We start from the raw sequence: 19,268 nt of genomic DNA on the forward strand, positions 1-19,268 counted from the left end.
CAAGTGACCAGATCGATCCACTCTTGGGCCGGCACACACCGACTTCACTCAAACTGCCGCTGACGGAGCCAAGTAGCGAATGACACGGCAGCAGCACGGTCTGAGTGAGGCCGGGCCGGACCAAATGATCCCGTGGACTGTACATTCCCCACCCCTGATTTAGATGATCGACAGGGTCCCAGGGATTAGATTCCCACGATCATGAGGTTATAGCATTTACTAGCCATATGCCATCATTTATTAAGATAGGAGTTCCCCTTTAATGGATGTTTTGACTGGAAACTCAATATACTAAATAATGCTCTTTGACTTATGCACAGTACTGGGTATATATTATTTACCATTTCCACATAGTTCCAGAGAAAAACGCTTGTTATAAAGATCATTGTACAATACACCTCAGTAGATATTGTTCAGTGACATTATGTAAATATCTTTTGTAGAAAATGGGAATTAAAATGTTTTAAATATCCTTAAGGTACCCGATATAAAAAAACAAAAACAGTCAGTATAAATTCTTGCGTTTTTCTCTTCAGCCAAGGAGCCAGAAGCATGTGGACACATTATTATATGCTTGTTCATCATCTCATTCTAAAACCACGGGCATCAAAGCAAACCTCCAGCCATTCCCCTAAGAAATGGTCTGTGAGTGTGAGTGTGTTTACTAAGATGATCAACCAGAGCATTATGCTTGGAGCGTATCACCTGTCATCCACTTAAAAACCTGTCACCTACACCTCTCTATGTAAACTCAAGTTTGTAATGTAGAATTAAAAAACTAGTGTTCTATGCTGTCTATTGGCTTCATTCACTTGCAGGCTTAATTACTGCAACCCTTTACTTCCTCCCTGCTAATGTCAGCTGCAGGAAGATAGATGATAGATAGATAGATAGATAGATAGATAGATAGATAGATAGATAGATAGATAGATAGATAGATAGATAGATAGATAGATAGATTCCTCCCTGCTAATGTCAGCTGCAGGAGGATAGATAGATAGATAGACAGACAGACAGACAGACGGATGGATAGATAGATAGAATAAGCCCTTATTCACACGGCAGGGTTTCCCGGCCGGGTGACGGCCGTTTATAAATTGGCCTTCACACGTCTGCAGTAGGAACAATAGACCCCTAATGGGGCTATTCACATGACCGATTTTTTGACGGCCCGGGAAACCTGGCCGTCAAAAAATGGGACATGCCCTATTTTCGGACGTTTACCCGGCCGCCCGGCTCCCATAGAAGTCTATGGGGCCGGGTAATACACGGCCATCACCGGAATGTGTCCCGAGTGATGGCCATGTATTCCGTCGCTCGCGCTCTCTCTCCTCCTCCTCCTCACAGTGCAGAGTGCATGTGAGGAGGAGGAGGGTCTTTTTTTGCTCCCTGTAGGAGTCGGAATCCCCAATCACCGGCCGGGGATTGGGGATTCCGCTACAGGAGAAGTGCGTGACTACACTGTCCATATATGGACACAGCGATGTCACTCACTTCTGAAGCGGTATCCCCGACCCCGTGGCCGGGGATTCCGCTACAGGAGAAGTGAGTGACTACACTGTCAATATATGGACACAGCGACGTCACTCACTTCTGAAGCGGAATCCCCGACCCCGTGGCCGGGGATTCCGCTACAGGAGAAGTGAGTGACTACACTGTCCATATATGGACACAGCGACATCACTCAATTCTGAAGCGCGAATCCCCGACCCTATGGCCGGGGATTCTGCTACAGGAGAAGTGAGTGACTACACTGTCCATGTATGGACACAGTGACGTCACTCACTTCTGAAGCGGAATCACCGACCCTGCGGCCGGGGATTCCGCTACAGAAGAAGTGAGTGACCAAACTGTCCATATATGGACACAGAGACGTCACTCACTTCTGAAGCGCGAATCCCCAACCCTATGGCCGGGGATTCCGCTACAGGAGAAGTGAGTGACTACACTGTCCATGTATGGACACAGTGACGTCACTCACTTCTGAAGCGGAATCACCGACCCTGTGGCCGGCGATTCCGCTACAGAAGAAGTGAGTGACGTCACTCACTTCTGAAGCGGAATTCCCCTGTGGCCGGGAATTCCTCTCCAGGAGAAGTCAGTGACTACACTGTCCATATATGGACATTGAAGTCAGTGACTTCTCCTGGAAGGGGGGGATGGGTGCAACCTACAGGGGGCTGTGTGGCATTACCTACAGGGGACTTGGTGGCATTACCTGCCGGGGGCTGGGTGGCATTACCTGCCGGGGGCTGGGTGGCATTACCTGCCGGGGGCTGGGTGGCATTACCTGCAGGTGGCTGGGTGGCATTACCTGCAGGTGGCTGGGTGGCATTACCTGCAGAGGGCTGGGTGGCATTACATACAGGGGGCTGGGTGGCATTACCTGCTGGGGGCTGGGTGGCATTACCTGCAGGGGGCTGGGTGGCATTACCTGCTGGGTGGCATTACCTGCAGGGGGCTGGGTGGCATTACCTGCAGGGGACTGTGTGGCATTACCTGCAGGGGGCTGTGTGGCATTACCTGCACAGGGCTGGGTGGCATTACATACAGGGGGCTGGGTGGCATTACCTGCCAGGGACTGGGTGGCATTAACTGCCGGGGGCTGGGTGGCATTACATACAGGGGGCTGGTTGGCATTACCTGCAGGGGGCTGGGTGGCATTACCTGCCGGGGGCTGGGTGGCATTACCTGCCGGGGGCTGGGTGGCATTAACTGCAGGGGGCTGGATGGCATTACATACAGGGGGCTGGTTGGCATTACCTGCAGGGGGCTGGGTGGCATTACCTGCCGGGGGCTGGGTGGCATTAACTGCAGGGGGCTGGATGGCATTACATACAGGGGGCTGGTTGGCATTACCTGCAGGGGGCTGGGTGGCATTACCTGCAGGGGACTGGGTGGCATTACATACAGGGGGCTGGGTAGCATTACCTGCAGGTGGCTGGGTGGCATTACCTGCAGGGGGCTGGGTGGCATTACCTGCAGGTGGCTGGGTGGCATTACCTGCAGGTGGCTGGGTGGCATTACCTGCAGGTAGCTGGGTGGCATTACCTACAGGGGGCTGGGTGGCATTACCTACCAGGTGGGCTGTGGCATTATCTACAGAGGGTTGTGTGTGGCAACAAATTTAAATGAAATTCATCCGATTTTAAAACGGACAGGGAAAAAAACTGATGCAAAACGGGTCAAAATCGGCCGTTAAAAACGGCAACACGGCCCGGAACGTAATCGGAATGGATGCAAAACGGCCGGGAAAAACGGCCCAAAACGGCCATTTTTATCGGCCGACACTCGGACCCTGTCGTGTGAATGAGGCCTAACTTGAATATCTTACCAAAACATGGATTACAAGCTGTCTATATCTGTACAGGAAGCTTGCTTGCTTATAAAGTCCTGTGATTACAGCAGCATTGGCACTAATTCAAGCAAGCAGTTTCTCTCTGCCCACTGCAGGGGGAGGAGTGTAATCTGAGCTATCAGACTTGTAGAAGCGGTGACCGGTGACCACATAGCAGCTCCTCAGAGATCTGGAGCAGAAATGGCTTTAATGGGAAAGGCTTTGCAAAGCTAATGTACATGAGGCTCTAAAAGCTTTGTGAAGTTTTTATTTTTCACTGGAGGTACACTTTAAATCTTCAGAAAATAGATTGCTTTCTCTTATTTCTTTTTGTTTTAATGTAGGCTGCATACTGCATTTGTATTGATTCTGCCATTAATGTATAGCACCTTGCTACATGTTGAAAAAACACTTTTAAAACTTTCTATGCTGCAGTTTTGATCATATACAAGTACATTATAGCAGTTTTAAAGAAGAGTACATGGGGTTCTAGGGTTCAACAATTATGGGAAGATTATTTAGATCCTAGAAAACCTTCTAAAAATAAAAATGTCATATCACACATCCGGTTGGCCAGATGAACCTTCAAATATTAACTCTTACCTGTCTTTTTTCATAGGCTGACGCTGTGGCCTGGGTTTTCGGTGTCAGTCACGTTCCTTGAGAGACAGCTGACCCTGAGCGCAGACGTGAGCCACAAGGTCCTGCGCAACGAGACCGTGCTGAACTCCATGAGTGACATGTACTCCAGGATCCCCAAAGAGAGGTTTACCGAAGCCTGTGAAAAAGAGTTTCTGGGGATGGTTGTGTTAACCAGGTACTTCTGGTCAGTGATAATCAAAATGATTGAAAGGGGCATCAATAATATGCTGGTAAAGTGCGGGCGACCCTGTCTGAAAGTTGTTCTTGGCAAATCAGTTTCTCAAGAGATTCCATAGCAATGATTCACCGGGAACCTCTACCGTCACACTACAGCCCAGCCGTAAAGCAGCATACTGATATATAGTACCGTCACACTGCAGCCCAGCCGTAAAGCAGCATACTGATATATAGTACCGACACACTGCAGCCCAGCCGTAAAGCAGCATACTGATATATAGTACCGGCACACTGCAGCCCAGCCGTAAAGCAGCATACTGATATATAGTACCGGCACACTGCAGCCCAGCCGTAAAGCAGCATACTGATATATAGTACCGTCACAATGCAGCCCAGCCGTAAAGCAGCATACTGATATATAGTACCGTCACACTGCAGCCCAGCCGTAAAGCAGCATACTGATATATAGTACCGGCACACTGCAGCCCAGCCGTAAAGCAGCATACTGATATATAGTACCGCCACACTGCAGCCCAGCCGTAAAGCAGCATACTGATATATAGTACCGGCACACTGCAGCCCAGCCGTAAAGCAGCATACTGATATATAGTACCGGCACACTGCAGCCCAGCCGTAAAGCAGCATACTGATATATAGTACCGGCACACTGCAGCCCAGCCGTAAAGCAGCATACTGATATATAGTACCGGCACACTGCAGCCCAGCCGTAAAGCAGCATACTGATATATAGTACCGTCACACTGCAGCCCAGCCGTAAAGCAGCATACTGATATATAGTACCGACACACTGCAGCCCAGCCGTAAAGCTGCATGCTGATATATAGTACTGCCACACTGCAGCCCAGCCGTAAAGCAGCATGCTGATATATAGTACCGGCACACTGCAGCCCAGCCGTAAAGCAGCATACTGATATATAGTACCGTCACACTGAAGCCCAGCCGTAGAGCAGCATACTGATATATAGTACCGTCACACTGCAGCCCAGCCGTAAAGCAGCATACTGATATATAGTACCGGCACACTGCAGCCCAGCCGTAAAGCAGCATACTGATATATAGTACCGGCACACTGCAGCCCAGCCGTAAAGCAGCATACTGATATATAGTACCGGCACACTGCAGCCCAGCCGTAAAGCAGCATACTGATATATAGTACCGGCACACTGCAGCCCAGCCTTAAAGCATCATACTGATATATAGTACCGGCACACATGGACATATTGTTGTTTTACAGACTATATATTCCTTCCTTTAGGTACAACAATAAGACATACAGAGTGGATGATATTGATTGGTCTACCAAACCCACAGACACATTCCCGAAAAAAGACGGCACTCAGATTTCCTACGTGGAATATTATAAACAGGTATGGCGGATGTCATAAATATGTCAGTGTGAAACATGGAAAGATGTAGGACATATCTGTGTGGAACTTCTCTCCTACCTCTGAGGAGGACAGCGGAGGAGGGGATGTGAAGAAAACTCTGTTCAGAATACAGAGATAGAGAGTACGGATTTGTGCTTAGGACGAGGACATTAGATGTAGGATTGTTACTGTAACTCAATGGCACAGCGCCCCCTGCAGGTCAGCTATGACCAAGCCTTTCGCACAGTTTAATCAATTCAAAGGCCTGTGAATATAAAGCCTGTGTTAGGCTAGGTTCACATAACGTTTTTGACTGTGACGTATGCCTAATAGTGACATCTGTCACCCATAGGCTATAATAGTATCCGTTTAACAGATACGTAATGGAAAACTACTGGAAAGCTCATGACGTAAATGTTTATCGGATGTTGTTTTGCGAGATTCCATTGTATGGAATAGCGTAGTCTACTAAAAATATATATACCGATGTATACCAGCCCGATGGAGGCCAAAACGAAACTCTTTCGGCTTCTGTCGGGCTAATGGAGCCCTATGGACACATTTAGCGTGTACTTTGGGAGCTTTCATTGTGTACACGCTAAACGCAGGGCAAAAGCGTGATGTGAATGGGGCCTTAAGTTGTAAAAAAAATTCTATTCAGCTGTTTTTTATTTTTTGGTAAATCCGGCAAACATCGGTCTAGTTTTGAATGCAGTTCAGTCTGTGCTTCACTTGTTCTCTCTTTTTCTAGCAATACAATCTAGAGCTGACTGACTTGATGCAGCCCATGCTGGTTAGCACCTTGAAGGTAAAGAAGAGCGAGGCGTGTGACTCTCCCCGGGTAGTTCACCTACTTCCAGAACTATGTTACCTCACCGGTAAGTGTCATTATTTCTAGCTCTGCTACATGGCCCCTTGCGTAAAGACGACTTTATTTGTTCAAGTTGTATCTAGAAATGTAAATGTTATGTTTGCTGGTAGAGCTCGTTACTGCATTAAAAACAACAACAACATTTGGCCTGGTACGTGGGTAAGGTTTTTCTTCATAAGTAGGTACAGTATTTACTCCTTTCCTGTCCCATGATAAAAAAATTTTTGTCATGGATGACAATGTTACTGACTCGCAGGATCAACGGCAGGAGTGTGGCTGTAATACACAGCTTTGTTTTCGTCAGCATATTGTTAATAGAAAATTGAAAGCGAAGAGTTCAATTCCCTCAATGGGACGAAAAATAAATAAATGTAAAAAAATTATGCAAAACAGTATATATATATATTTTAATACATTTTATTTAATAAAAAACATATAACATAAAAGCATTCCTGCACATTTAGTGACTTTTTGGACCATGACAACTTATACTATAAATATATATACTTGGTTAGGGTTAGCGATGAAGGGGGGAGATAAAAAAGAAAAAGGAAAAAATTAGTTGTGGGTTTTTTTTTTTACCCGAGCGACCTAAAATTCAAAAGAATTAAAGATTAAGGGGTAACTAAACTAAAAAACCGTTCGACATGTCATAGTCCGAGCACTGAGACCCCCACCGATCGCTAAAACGAAGTGACAGAAGCGCTCAGATGAAAGCTGTGCCGCTTCGTTTCTGAATGGATATCCTGGGAAAGCCGAGTAAGCAGTGCACCGACTTATAGACTTTCTATTGAGCCCGTACACCGCTCAGAGGAAAGCCGATCAGAAACGAAGCGACACATCGCTCACCCGAGTTCTTCTGCCCCTTTATTTCAGCAATTTGTGTGGGTCTCCGAACCGATCAAAACTTCTGACATGTCACTATAACATGTCAAAAGAATTGTAAAAATTTAGTTACACTTTAAAGTTTACGTACTTATAGAAAGTCAAACTTGTCCAACACAAAGACCCCATACAGCTGCATCGACACAAAATTAAAACCGCTACACGTCCTGGAATGCCAGAATGGAGAAATCGAAAGATATGTCGTGTACTTGAGGCCGTAAAACCCGGCACTTCTAGGAGTAAAGTCTATTGCAAGTATAGCTTTATCTTCCTCTTTTGAACACTGTTTCACAATTTGCATCTAGACGTTATCTACATAAGAGGTTGAATTACTTATGTTCTACTGATCCTGAGTTATTGTACTCCAGAGCTGGAAGCAAAATCCTCCTGATTGATACTGTAATCATTGTGTCGACACACCCCTGGCAGCTTAATACTGTGCCTTGCGAAACTTTTCACCTCTGTTGGTGTTTTTCCTGTTTTCTTGCATTCCAAAAGGGGATTAAAATTGGGGTTTGTACCATTTGGTTTACACAACATGTTTACCACTCTGAAGGTGGAAAATATATTTTATTGTGACACAAACAATAATTAAGGCAAAAAAACAGAGAACTTTAATGTGATAACTATTCATCCCCTGAAAGTCAGTACTTTGTGGATCCTCCTTTTGCTGTAATTACAGATGTAAAGGGGGTTTTACACAGGACGATTATCGGGCAGGGAATTGTTCATATAACGCTCGTTGCCGATAATTGTCCTGTGTAAACAGGGCAGCCATCAGCAGATGAACGATCAAACGCTCGATCATCTGCTGGTCGTATCGTTTTAAAAAAGTGAAATATCGTTGTCGGCAGCGCGTCTCCCTGGGAAACGCCCTGCCAACATGATAATAATGTATGGGGACGAGCGATCGGAGTAACGACCGCTCGTCCCATCCATAGCTACGTGTGACAGGAGCAAACGAGCCCTGATCAACGATGTCTCGTTGATCGGCGCTCGCTGCATCGGCCGGTCTAAAAGGGCTTTAAAGAGGACCTTTCACCTCCCCATACATGTGTTGCTGAGTGCAGCGTGTAATGGTCAGGGCTGCACAAACCCTGGGGCACTTCCCATTTTTTTCCTACCCTCCTCCGTTATTTAGATATCGGTGCCGTTATATTTGGCGACGGATATTTAAATAACCCCCTGAACTGTCAATGGGTCGTGTAATGGCAAGGGGGCGTGTAACATGGCTGTGACACTGTCCAATCAGCTACGGACAGTGTGACAGCAAGAGCTTGAGAGAGGAAAGCGTGTGCGCGCGCGCGCTCCCACCCTTCAGCTCTCGGCAGACAAGGGCCAGACTGATCTCGCGCGAGAGATCACACAGTCTTGTCTGCCGAACTGGCAAGGGGGAGTGTCACTGCTACGGACAGTGCAAGAGCTGGAGACACTGTCCGTAGCTGATTGGACAGTATCACAGCCATGTTACACACCCCCTTGCCATTACACGCCCCATTGACAGTCTTGCAGTCAAATATAAAGAAACTGCCAGCGGAGGCTCTGAATGGATCCTCGGACTGTGTGAACACAGCCGTAGTAAGTTAAAATGGTTGTCGTATCAGAGACAATCCCTTTCATAGATCAGCCATAGCAAACAGCGAGTTGGTTGGGGTCTGGAGACCTCAGAGGTCACTCCACAGCGACTATATCAGGAACCTGGAAGCAATAAGGCCCAGTATTCCCTATATTCCTGATGGAAGGCCATGGGTTATATAGTGAAGTTTTTTGACAAGGTTTCGTTGGCATGCATGGCATTTAGTCACATCTCTAATTTGAGGGCAGACGGGTAATGGCTAGTTGTATAGAGGTGATTGAACTACCTGTACAACCTATACCTGGCTATAGACACATATTTGCTCATATGACAACTGTTAGGGCTTATTCAGACGAACGTGATATACGTCCGTGCAACGCGCGTGATTTTCACGCGCGTCGCACGGACCTATATTAGTCTATGAGGCCGTGCAGACAGTTGCGTGATTTTTACGCAGCGTGAGTCCGCTGTGAAAAAGTCACGACATGTCCGTTCTTTGGGCGTTTTTCGCACATCACGCACCCATTGAAGTCAATGGGTGCGTGAAAATCACGCGCACCACACGGAAGCATTTCCGTGCGACCAGCGTGATTCGCGTAACAGCTGTGAAAAGGATGAATGGAAACAGAAAAGCACCATGTGTTTACAAACATACAAACGGAGTGTCATAATGATGGCGGCTGCGCGAAAAGCACGCAGCCACGCATCATACGCTGCTGACACACGGAGCTGTCAAGTGCCTTTTGCGCGCGCAAAACGCCGCGTTTTTTGCGCGCACAAAACGCACACGCTCGTGTGAATCCGGCCTTAGGCTGATTTCTCATTCGGTTACGTGAGTGTTAATTCATTACTGCAGGAAGAGATAAGCAGCTGCCGGACACATATGACACCGCTTATCTCAAGGGACAACAAAATGATGCATCTAGTTTCTGCTGATGATATCCCTAAACCAAGTGTCTGCCAGGCCATCAACGTTAGATTATTGGCAGATCCCATTGATAAAACTTTATGACCAGGGGATAAGTATCCACCTTCAGATAGCAGATCTCAGCCAGGGACAAGGGAAATTCTTGGCAACACAACTCCTCAGAAGCGAGACATGTATTACATAGACACTTCAGTGTATCTTTAGCAGGCTACTTCCCCCAGCACACAGATCCTGGCACAGGGCATGTGGGCAGAGGAGCTTTCCTAATGAATGGCGCATTGTATGCACAGATGAGGCTGGCACGTTCCCGTCATTAAATATTTATCGACAGCTCATAAAATAGATACCGCATACATAATGCCAGCAACGCCGTCCAACACCCACTCGACATCTATACTAATTTGCCATCAGTGCTACAAGTAGCCTATATCTTCTAAAAGAGGCTCTGTCACCAGATTTTCAGCCCCTATCTGCTATTGCAGCAGATCGGCGCTGCAATGTAGATTACAGGAACGTTTTTATTTTTAAAAAACGAGCATTTTTGGCCAAGTTATGACCATTTTTGTAGTTATGCAAATGAGGCTTGCAAAAGTCCAACTGGGCGTGTTTAAAAGTAAAAGTACAACTGGGTGTGTATTATGTGCGTACATCGGGGTGTTTTTACTACTTTTACTAGCTGGGCGTTCTGATGAGAAGTATCATCCACTTCTCTTCACAACGCCCAGCTTCTGGCAGTGCAGACACAGCCGTGTTCTCGAGAGATCACGCTGTGACGTCACTCACAGGTCCTGCATCGTGTCAGACGAGCGAGGACACATCGGCACCAGAGGCTACAGATGATTCTGCAGCAGCATCAGCGTTTGCAGGTAAATCGATGTAGCTACTTACCTGCAAACGCTGATGCTGCTGCAGAATCAACTGTAGCCTCTGGTGCCGATGTGGCCGACACGATGCAGGACCTGTGAGTGACGTCACAGCGTGATCTGGCAGAAGCTGGGCGTTCTGAAGAGAAGTGGATGATACTTCTCATCAGAACGCCCAGCTAGTAAAAGTAGTAAAAACGCCCCGATGTACGCACATAATACACGCCCACTTGTGCTTTTACTTTTCAACACGCCCACTTGGACTTTTACTTTAAACACGCCCACTTGGACTTTTACTTTTAAACACACCCACTTGGACTTTTGCAAGCCTCATTTGCATAAATACAAAAATGGTCATAACTTGGCCAAAAATGCTCGTTTTTTAAAAATAAAAACGTTACTGTAATCTACATTGCAGCGCCTATCTGCTGCAATAGCAGATAGGGGTTGCAAAATCTGGTGACAGAGCCTCTTTAACTACTCGGGTGCTGAACAAAATCTCACAACATTACTGGAACTATTGATATAGAAACCGTGGAACTAAGGAAAAAGGAAAGTCGCTTTGTAAATACTTTACTTTTATCATCTTGTACCAATGTTTAATGACATGAGGTTTTATTGACGGTGCAGACAGGAAGGTAACTTTAGAATTGTGCTGGTTTCCTGTTAGTGGAGAGCAGTGCATTGTGGGAGCTCAGCTGACCGTTACCCAGCTAGGCTAGGATGATACGGCGGCTTCGGTCAGGCAGTATAGTCGCGCTTCCGACGCTTCCATTGTGGAACTTCAGGTGCTGGCTGCACCTTTGGTACCACGTAACCCAGTCGCATCCTATTCTTTTCAGTGGCAGACGTGCACGACTTTTCTGTGGTGCTACTTGCCAATTCTTGACCGTGTAAAACAAAATTGGGAAAAAAAGGTGCACAACTAAGACGCCAAACCTGCTGTGACATGTAACTGGAAGTCCAGGGGCGTAACTAGGAAAGACTGGGCCCCATAGCAAACTTTTGACTGGGGCCCCCCCTCCGCTGGGTATCACACAACCCCCCCTTGTAGATAGTGCCTAACCATAGATTCCACCACACAGCGCCCCCCTATAGATAGCACCATACACAGCCCCCTGTAGATAACGTCTTACAGCCCCAATCCCCCCTGTAGATAACGCCATACAGACCCCCCCTGTAGATAATGCCATACAGACCTCCCCTGTAGATAACACCATACAGACCCCCCCTGTAGATAACGCCATATAGCCCCCCCCCCAAAAAAAACGGCCTATAGTTTGTCCTACAAAAGAGATGTATCCCCTGGATAGGGTATACATGCATGATGTGACACTGAAGGGATTGTTCCTACAAAAAACATGCATCCCCTATCCACAGGATAGGGGATACATGTGGGATCGCTGGGACGCCCAGCGATAAGGAGAACGGGGGACCGAAAGTCCCCCCAAGTTCTCCATGGCTAACCTCGGACTTCCGGATTCTGCACAGTTCAATAAAAATGAAAGGAGCGCTGGTCACGCATGCGCACAAGCGCAACCAGTGCACAATTAATTTCTATGGAGCTGCAGACGGACCCCGGAAGTCCGAGGTTTGTCATGGAGAACTTCGGGGGACTTTCGGTCCCCCGTTCTCCTTATTGCTGGGTGTCCCAGTGATCACACATGTATCCCCCTATCCTGTGGGGATGCATGTCTTTTGTAGGAACAACCCCTTCAGTGGCGTCGCGCTGTAGCAGCCATAGCGGCTGCTAGCAGAGCCTCCGGCCATGGGGGGGCCCATGCCGGCGGGTGGCACGAGCCCCCTCATGCTGCGGGCCCCGTAGCAGCCGCTACGGCTGCTATAGCGGTAGTTACGCCACTGTGGAAGTCATGTAGCCCCAGCCTTAGAACTAAGTTCTTTGGTCAGACGGCAAAATTGAGCTCAACCGCTGCAGTGGAAGTGTAGGATTACATGGCGAGCATTCAAATGAATTCCTCTACCCTGATCCTCTGTTCTGGTGGACTGACCTGTCTTCATGGGACTGTGAAAACCAAAGAGACGAGCACCATGCACACGGCAGAGCCATAAGCACTCTATGTGCCAGTGTGTGGTGCCTCTGTATGGCGCAATATTACAGAGATACTCTCCCCTAAAAGCAGTGCTTCTAATGTCAAATAGCTTTATATTATGGCATAAGTTGGAACATTACAGCTTATACCCCTGTCTAACGGCCGGGATTGGAGGTAACTCCGATCCCGGCCATTTAACCACATAGATCCCGCGGCCGCTGTTGCGACCGCTTCATTAAGCTTCTGGAAAGTGGAAGACTCTCTATGAACCCATCCCATATGTGTTGATAGTTTTAGTGGCAGCCTGGGAGCCTCCAGGTCTGCTATGTTTCTCCTCCTATTAAGGGCTTAAATTGTAAGTAAATTAAAAAAAAACTTTTGACATGTCATAGTGACATGTAGAATATGGAGAGGCAGTGGGAAAAGAGAGGATCCTGTGAGGCGCTGCTGCGTGGCTGTTGGTGGAATTCAGCGATGGTAGACGAAGTGATATAAAGAAATATATGTTTATTATAAAACAGTAATGGCTACGCGTTTCAACGCTGTACCAGCCTGAGGAAGACGCTGGTACAGAGTTGAAACGCGTAGCTATTACTGTTTTATAATAAACATATATTTCTTTATATCACTTCGTCTACCATCGCTGAATTCCACCAACAGCCACGCAGCAGCGCCTCACAGGATCCTCTCTTTTCCCACTGCCTCTCCACATTCTAACAAGCGGTGACCATTTGGTTTACCGGTTTGGATCCTGGCAGCAGCATTCGTGGATTTTTTCATTACCTTATCCAAGCACTACCTGGGTGAGCATAATAGACCACGATCAATATTTCACCCAAACCTCATTGACCTGCACTATGTGGTGCCGTCCTTTTTGTTTTTCTGTTCATAGTGACATGTAAGAAGTTTTGATTAGTGGGGGCCAGAGCACGAGACTCCCCTCGATCGCTTAAACAAAGTGGCAGAAGCACTCGGGTGAGCATTGTGCCGCTTCGCTAATGATCGCCGCCTCTATGCCATACACAGTGCTCATTGATCAGAGAAGAAAGCAGTGAAAGTGGCTTCTGTCTTCTCTTCAGGGTCCCTCGGGCACCTGACATTTAGCTGCTAGTGTGCGCTCGGCAGCCAGATAGAACCTGCGCCGTAGATACACGCTGGTGCGAGTTTTAAAGACCTTCACCACCGGCCATATATATACAGTTGACGGTTGGGAACCAATTAAGAGATGTAAGCTGAGCACTGATTGGTTGAGATGGACAGTATTTATCAATACCGTTGTAGAATACATGAATTTAAGAGATGGCAAAAAAGGTGTCAATGACAAATTTATCAATATCGCACACATGGATTGATACATTTTGAACAACTTGCTGGGCATCGTCGTCACGTTTCTCTTCCTTACCCCACCTCATGTCTGGGATACATATAAACCAATATTTTGCACAAAAAAGTGTTAAAAATATATAATAAATTCGGCGCATGTACTAATTTTTTTGCCGCATTTTGAGTCAGCGTTCTTTCACAATTAGTACGTGCAGGTGTGACAGCTAGAACATTTTTATGTGTTACTCTATCCAGGAGGTTGACCATGATAAAAGATAGATTTTATACTCATTTATATAGTATTGTTATTATACTATAGATATGTCAAAAACCGCTGTATACAACTTGTTTTATGTTGCCAATTTCTTCCCGTTTCTGCCTTATCACCAGGGCTGTCGAGCCGCGCGCTTATGGACTTCCGCCTGATGAAAGACCTGTCGCTGGAAACACAATTAAACCCGGAGCGCCGGCAGAAGAGGCTGCAGACCCTGGCAGAAAACATCCAGGAGTAATTCATTGAACTTGCTCTTGACTTGTTTCCATTACAGGAATCATTAAAAAAATGACCTCCGATAAATTATTGAGCGAGGCTTAGTAACTCATGTGTATCCCTTAACTATGTCTAGGAAGGTTGGGGTCGGGTAATATTGCTATAAGTAAATCACTTGCCATTGATTAAGTGTAGATAGAGGAGATTCTTGCACTTTACTGTATTATCATTAAAAATGTAACGGGTATAAAGATCTTTCCCAGATATCACCGCGAGCTCATTGCATATCTGTGCAGATCTGACCTTATAATGTACCTCCAGTTATACGATGGATCCAATCTTCGAGTCCCAGTCCCGATCCATTATATAAATGGAGGTACCCTTTAAGGTAGAATGCATGTGAATATTAAAGGGTTTGTCTAGTTTTAAAAACCCATTTTCTAATATCCTATTATGGAATTTAAATTAATTGATGGGGGTCTCACGTTCCGGACCCTCATCTATTTGCGGAGAGTGGATACAAAGTGCGTCTCTCACTCTGGAGGACCCGGCATGTCGGTGCATTATACAAACAACCCATTGAATTTAAAGAGGCTCTGTCACCTTATTTTGCAACCCCTATCTGCTATTGCAGCAGATCGGCGCTGCAATGTAGATTACAGTAACGTTTTTATTTTTAAAAAACGAGCATTTTTGGCCAAGTTATGACCATTTTTGTATTTATGCAAATGAGGCTTGCAAAAGTCCAAGTGGGCGTGTTTAAAGTAAAAGTCCAAGTGGGCGTGTATTATGTGCGTACATCGGGGCGTTTTTACTACTTTTACTAGCTGGGCGTTCTGACGAGAAGTATCATCCACTTCTCTTCAGAACGCCCAGCTTCTGGCAGTGCAGACACAGCCGTGTTCTCGAGAGATCACGCTGTGACGTCACTCACAGGTCCTGCATCGTGTCAGACGAGCGAGGACACATCGGCACCAGAGGCTACAGTTGATTCTGCAGCAGCATCAGCGTTTGCAGGTAAGATCGATAAAAACGTTACTGTAATCTACATTGCAGCGCCGATCTGCTGCAATAGCAGATAGGGGTTGCAAAATCTGGTGACAGAGCCTCTTTAACAAGACATGTAAGGCTGGGTTCCCACTGCAGAATTTCCACAACGGAATTCTGTGCCAATATTCCGCAGCATTTACAGTTGCAGCAGAATGGATGAGGCTTGTACAAATCTCATGCACATGCTCCAAAAAAAATGTTTTCAAGCACTGGTTTCTGCAGCCGAGATTCCGCCGAGGCGGAATTCCCTGCGGGTTCTTTTAGGCAGCGTATCTGACCTGAGGAAACATCGCCTAATGCTGTGGTGGCGCTGCAGGCAAATTGAACACTTGCAGCCAACTTCCCCCACAGATTACAGCAGATCGCTAGGGGTTCCAGTAGCAGGATCTTGTGGTCAGTTTATGGTCCTATTAAAAAAATATTGCAGAAAATTGACCAACCCTTTAAATACAAAAACTTTCTAATATAGTGCATGTAAGGCCCCTTCACAGTGCTGTTTGTTTTATTTATTTTTTTGTAGCCCAATCTAGTGGATCCAAAACAGAAAAAAAATATAAAGGAAAGACTTGAGGATCATTCACATGTCGCGGTTTTTTTTACGCTTTTGCTGCAATATTTGCAAAGCAGCAGTTTCTCAAAACCATGATGTGTGAATACGTATTTTCCTGATCAGTGCGAGGACAACTGCCGATAAACCAGCTGATCCTCACAATGAATGGGCTGTAGTTCTAGTTTAAAGGGCTGTACAGGATTAGAAACACATGGCTGCTTTCTTCCTGAAACAGCGCCACACCTGTCCATGGGTTGTGTCTGGTATTGCAGCTTAATTCCATTGTAGTTAATTGTACTGAACTTTAATGCCATACACAACCTACGACTAAGGGTTTATTCAGACGAACGTGATATACGTCCGTGCAACGCGCGTGATTTTCACGCGCCTCGCACGGACCTATATTAGTCTATGGGTCAGTTCACACAGTCCGTGATTTTCACGCAGTGTGTGTCCGTGTGTCCGCTGCGTAAAACTCACGACATGTCCGTTCTTTGTGCGTATTTCGCGCACCACGCACCCATTGAAGTCAATGGGTGCGTGAAAATCACGCGCAGCACACGGAAGCACTTCCGTGGGACGAGCGTGATTCGCGCAACAGCTGTGAAAAGGATGAATGAAAACAGAAAAGCACCACGTGCTTTTCTGTTTACAAACATACAAACGGGGTGTCATAATGATGGCGGCTGCGTGAAAATCACACAGCCACGCATCATATGGTGATGACACACGGAGCTGTTAAGTGCCTTTTGCGCGCGCAAAACGCACACGCTCGTGTGAATCCGGCCTAAGGCTGCATGCACAGGTCTGTCGGCCGTTGTACGGCCGCTATTGATGGTTCCATGAAACACGGACCGCACACTGATGGCTTCCGTGTGCAGTCCGTTGTTTCACAGACCAAATCAATGAAAAGACCGAGACTGTTCCGTCAAAAACAGGCAGGAGTAGAACCTGTCCTATTTTTGACAGAACGGCTGCACGGTTCCGTTAAAACAAGGGAAGTGTGCATGGCCCCATTGAAATGAACGTGTCAGGGTGCTATCCATTAAAACAACGGATAGCAACCTGACGAAAAAAACTGAAGTGGGCATGAGGCCTAAGTGGGGCACTGATTTTTGAAGGAAGCAGCTGCGGCTCCTTCATCATTTTTTTCCTGCACAGAGATGCTTCAGATCACCACTGTGCTGGAAAATCCATTCACTTTCTATGTTGCAGTTCACTGCACAGCAGGTGGACGGGATGTGCACAGTGCAACGAAACTGCCAAGCGGGCTTCTGCCCCTCCATTCTCAAGATCGGCAGGGATCAGACCTCCACCGATCATAAAGTGATTTCAAAGCCAAACGATGGGAAATGTGTGTAAGACAGAACAACCCTTTTAAAAGGATTAGCAAAACATTACGTTTTTTTCCAGAAATAGCGCTACTCTTATACATTGGTTGTGTCTGGTATTGCAGCTCTGCTCCATTTACTTTATACAGAGTCATTTTTCCAATCCTGGAAACCCCTTTAAGTGTGAAATCAATAAGTATGTGTCCGCTGTTCCTTAGCTGACATAAACTAAGTTATTTCTTCGGATGACATTTCTTGCAATTCATTTGCCTGTAATATAACTGCAGATGACAGCAGCTAATGATTGGATTTCACTGATACATTTCCCTCATTCATTCATTTATCTGTTTATACACCTGATGTATTTGCTACGCTGGAGTGAGAAGGATGCCGGGCGCACTTAGCGAACCTCTTATAAGTTGGCACCGGAACAGCATATATATTTAATGATACTAGAAGATCCTGTTTCATGCCACCTTCCTAGACTTTGGTTTTGGCAGAAAGGAGGGCCGGTCGGTGACAGTAGTAACAATGTGCATTATTAATGTGCTGATTCATGTTTTTCACAGAAATCGGGAGGCGAGCTCAGAACTAGCAAAATGGGGGCTGCAACTGGAGAAGCAGCTGTCTGTCACCGGACGAGTTATTCCACCGGAGAGGATTTGCTTGAGGGACAATATAGTAAGTGGCCAAGACATTAACGGAGTTGTCCCAAGATTAATGTTTATCACCTATCCACAATGTCTGATCGCTGGGGGCCCCTTAGCTGCCACCCCCACCGACACTGAGGAGGAGCTTGAATAGAGCGACGGTAGAGCGTGCAAGCTGCTGCTCCATTCAATGTCTATGGGGCTGACAGTACTCAGCTGTTTCTGTCAGTCTGTAGTCTGTGATTGGACCGGCAGCGTGCATGCTGGACCGCCGCTCCATTCGTGCATCCGGCCGTGCAGTAAGGGGAAACGGGGGACTCAAGACCCCCGTTCTTGTGATCAGTGGGAGGGCCGGGGCTGGGGCTCCCAGCGATCAGACATTTATCATCTATCTTGTGAACGGGTGATAAATGTTGATCTTGGGCCAACCCCTCTAAAATAGATTGTAATATACCGAGCACTACCTCATTGTGAACTGTAAATACATTTCAGATTAACCCCTTCCCTCCTAGCCCTATAAATTAACGGGCAAATGAATTTAAATATTAGGAGGGAAGGAGTTAATCTGTCACTTATGATCAGTTCCTTGTCTGTAAAGCCCCATATTGAGCTCTGTGCTCCCAAGTCAATGATTGGGCAGTAGACAGGGAAATCCATTACATTATTGCTGACCTCACAGGGATTTTCTATAGCAGAAGAGGCTCGAAGGCGTGATTTCCCACCATGTGCAGAGCCTAAAGCTATGGCGATGTCAGACAGTGTAAATACCTCCGGCATCGCTATGCACCAAAGAATAAGGCCTTATTCACACGAACGTGTTATACGTCCGCGTGACGGACATTAAAACAACGGGCGTCCCACGGACCTATGTAATTCAATGTATCTAACAACTGAAGGCAAGAAAGCCTTATTTCCCAACTACCATATAAAATAAATTAAATTCTTTATTAGGCTATAATAAGCAAACTGACAAACCACACATGGAATTAAAATAATCGATGCATGCCGCTAGAAAAGGAATTACAGCACAGTACGTGAATAGTACATGAGTATGTCATTCAATGGGCCCGTTCACACGGCCGATGTATCAACAGACTATGTGACGGGTCCGTGAGAAAATAGGACATGTCCTATTTTTTCACGCTTCACGCATCCC

At 46.4% G+C, this 19,268-nt stretch overlaps 1 protein-coding gene across 2 annotated transcripts in view; it reads left to right on the plus strand.

Annotated features, from left to right (window-relative positions):
* The window catches only part of PIWIL4 (piwi like RNA-mediated gene silencing 4), a 174,026-nt gene that overhangs the window by 108,039 nt on the left and 46,719 nt on the right, over positions 1-19,268 (plus strand). For both annotated transcript variants that reach the window (XM_075851489.1, XM_075851491.1), the window contains 5 exons: positions 3,957-4,154; positions 5,433-5,544; positions 6,296-6,422; positions 14,432-14,549; positions 18,032-18,143. In XM_075851489.1, the coding sequence (XP_075707604.1) occupies positions 3,957-4,154; positions 5,433-5,544; positions 6,296-6,422; positions 14,432-14,549; positions 18,032-18,143 (667 nt within the window). The remainder of the gene's footprint in view (positions 1-3,956; positions 4,155-5,432; positions 5,545-6,295; positions 6,423-14,431; positions 14,550-18,031; positions 18,144-19,268) is intronic.

Source organism: Rhinoderma darwinii, chromosome 2 (genome assembly GCF_050947455.1).
Source record: "Rhinoderma darwinii isolate aRhiDar2 chromosome 2, aRhiDar2.hap1, whole genome shotgun sequence".
Taxonomy (NCBI): domain Eukaryota; kingdom Metazoa; phylum Chordata; class Amphibia; order Anura; family Rhinodermatidae; genus Rhinoderma; species Rhinoderma darwinii.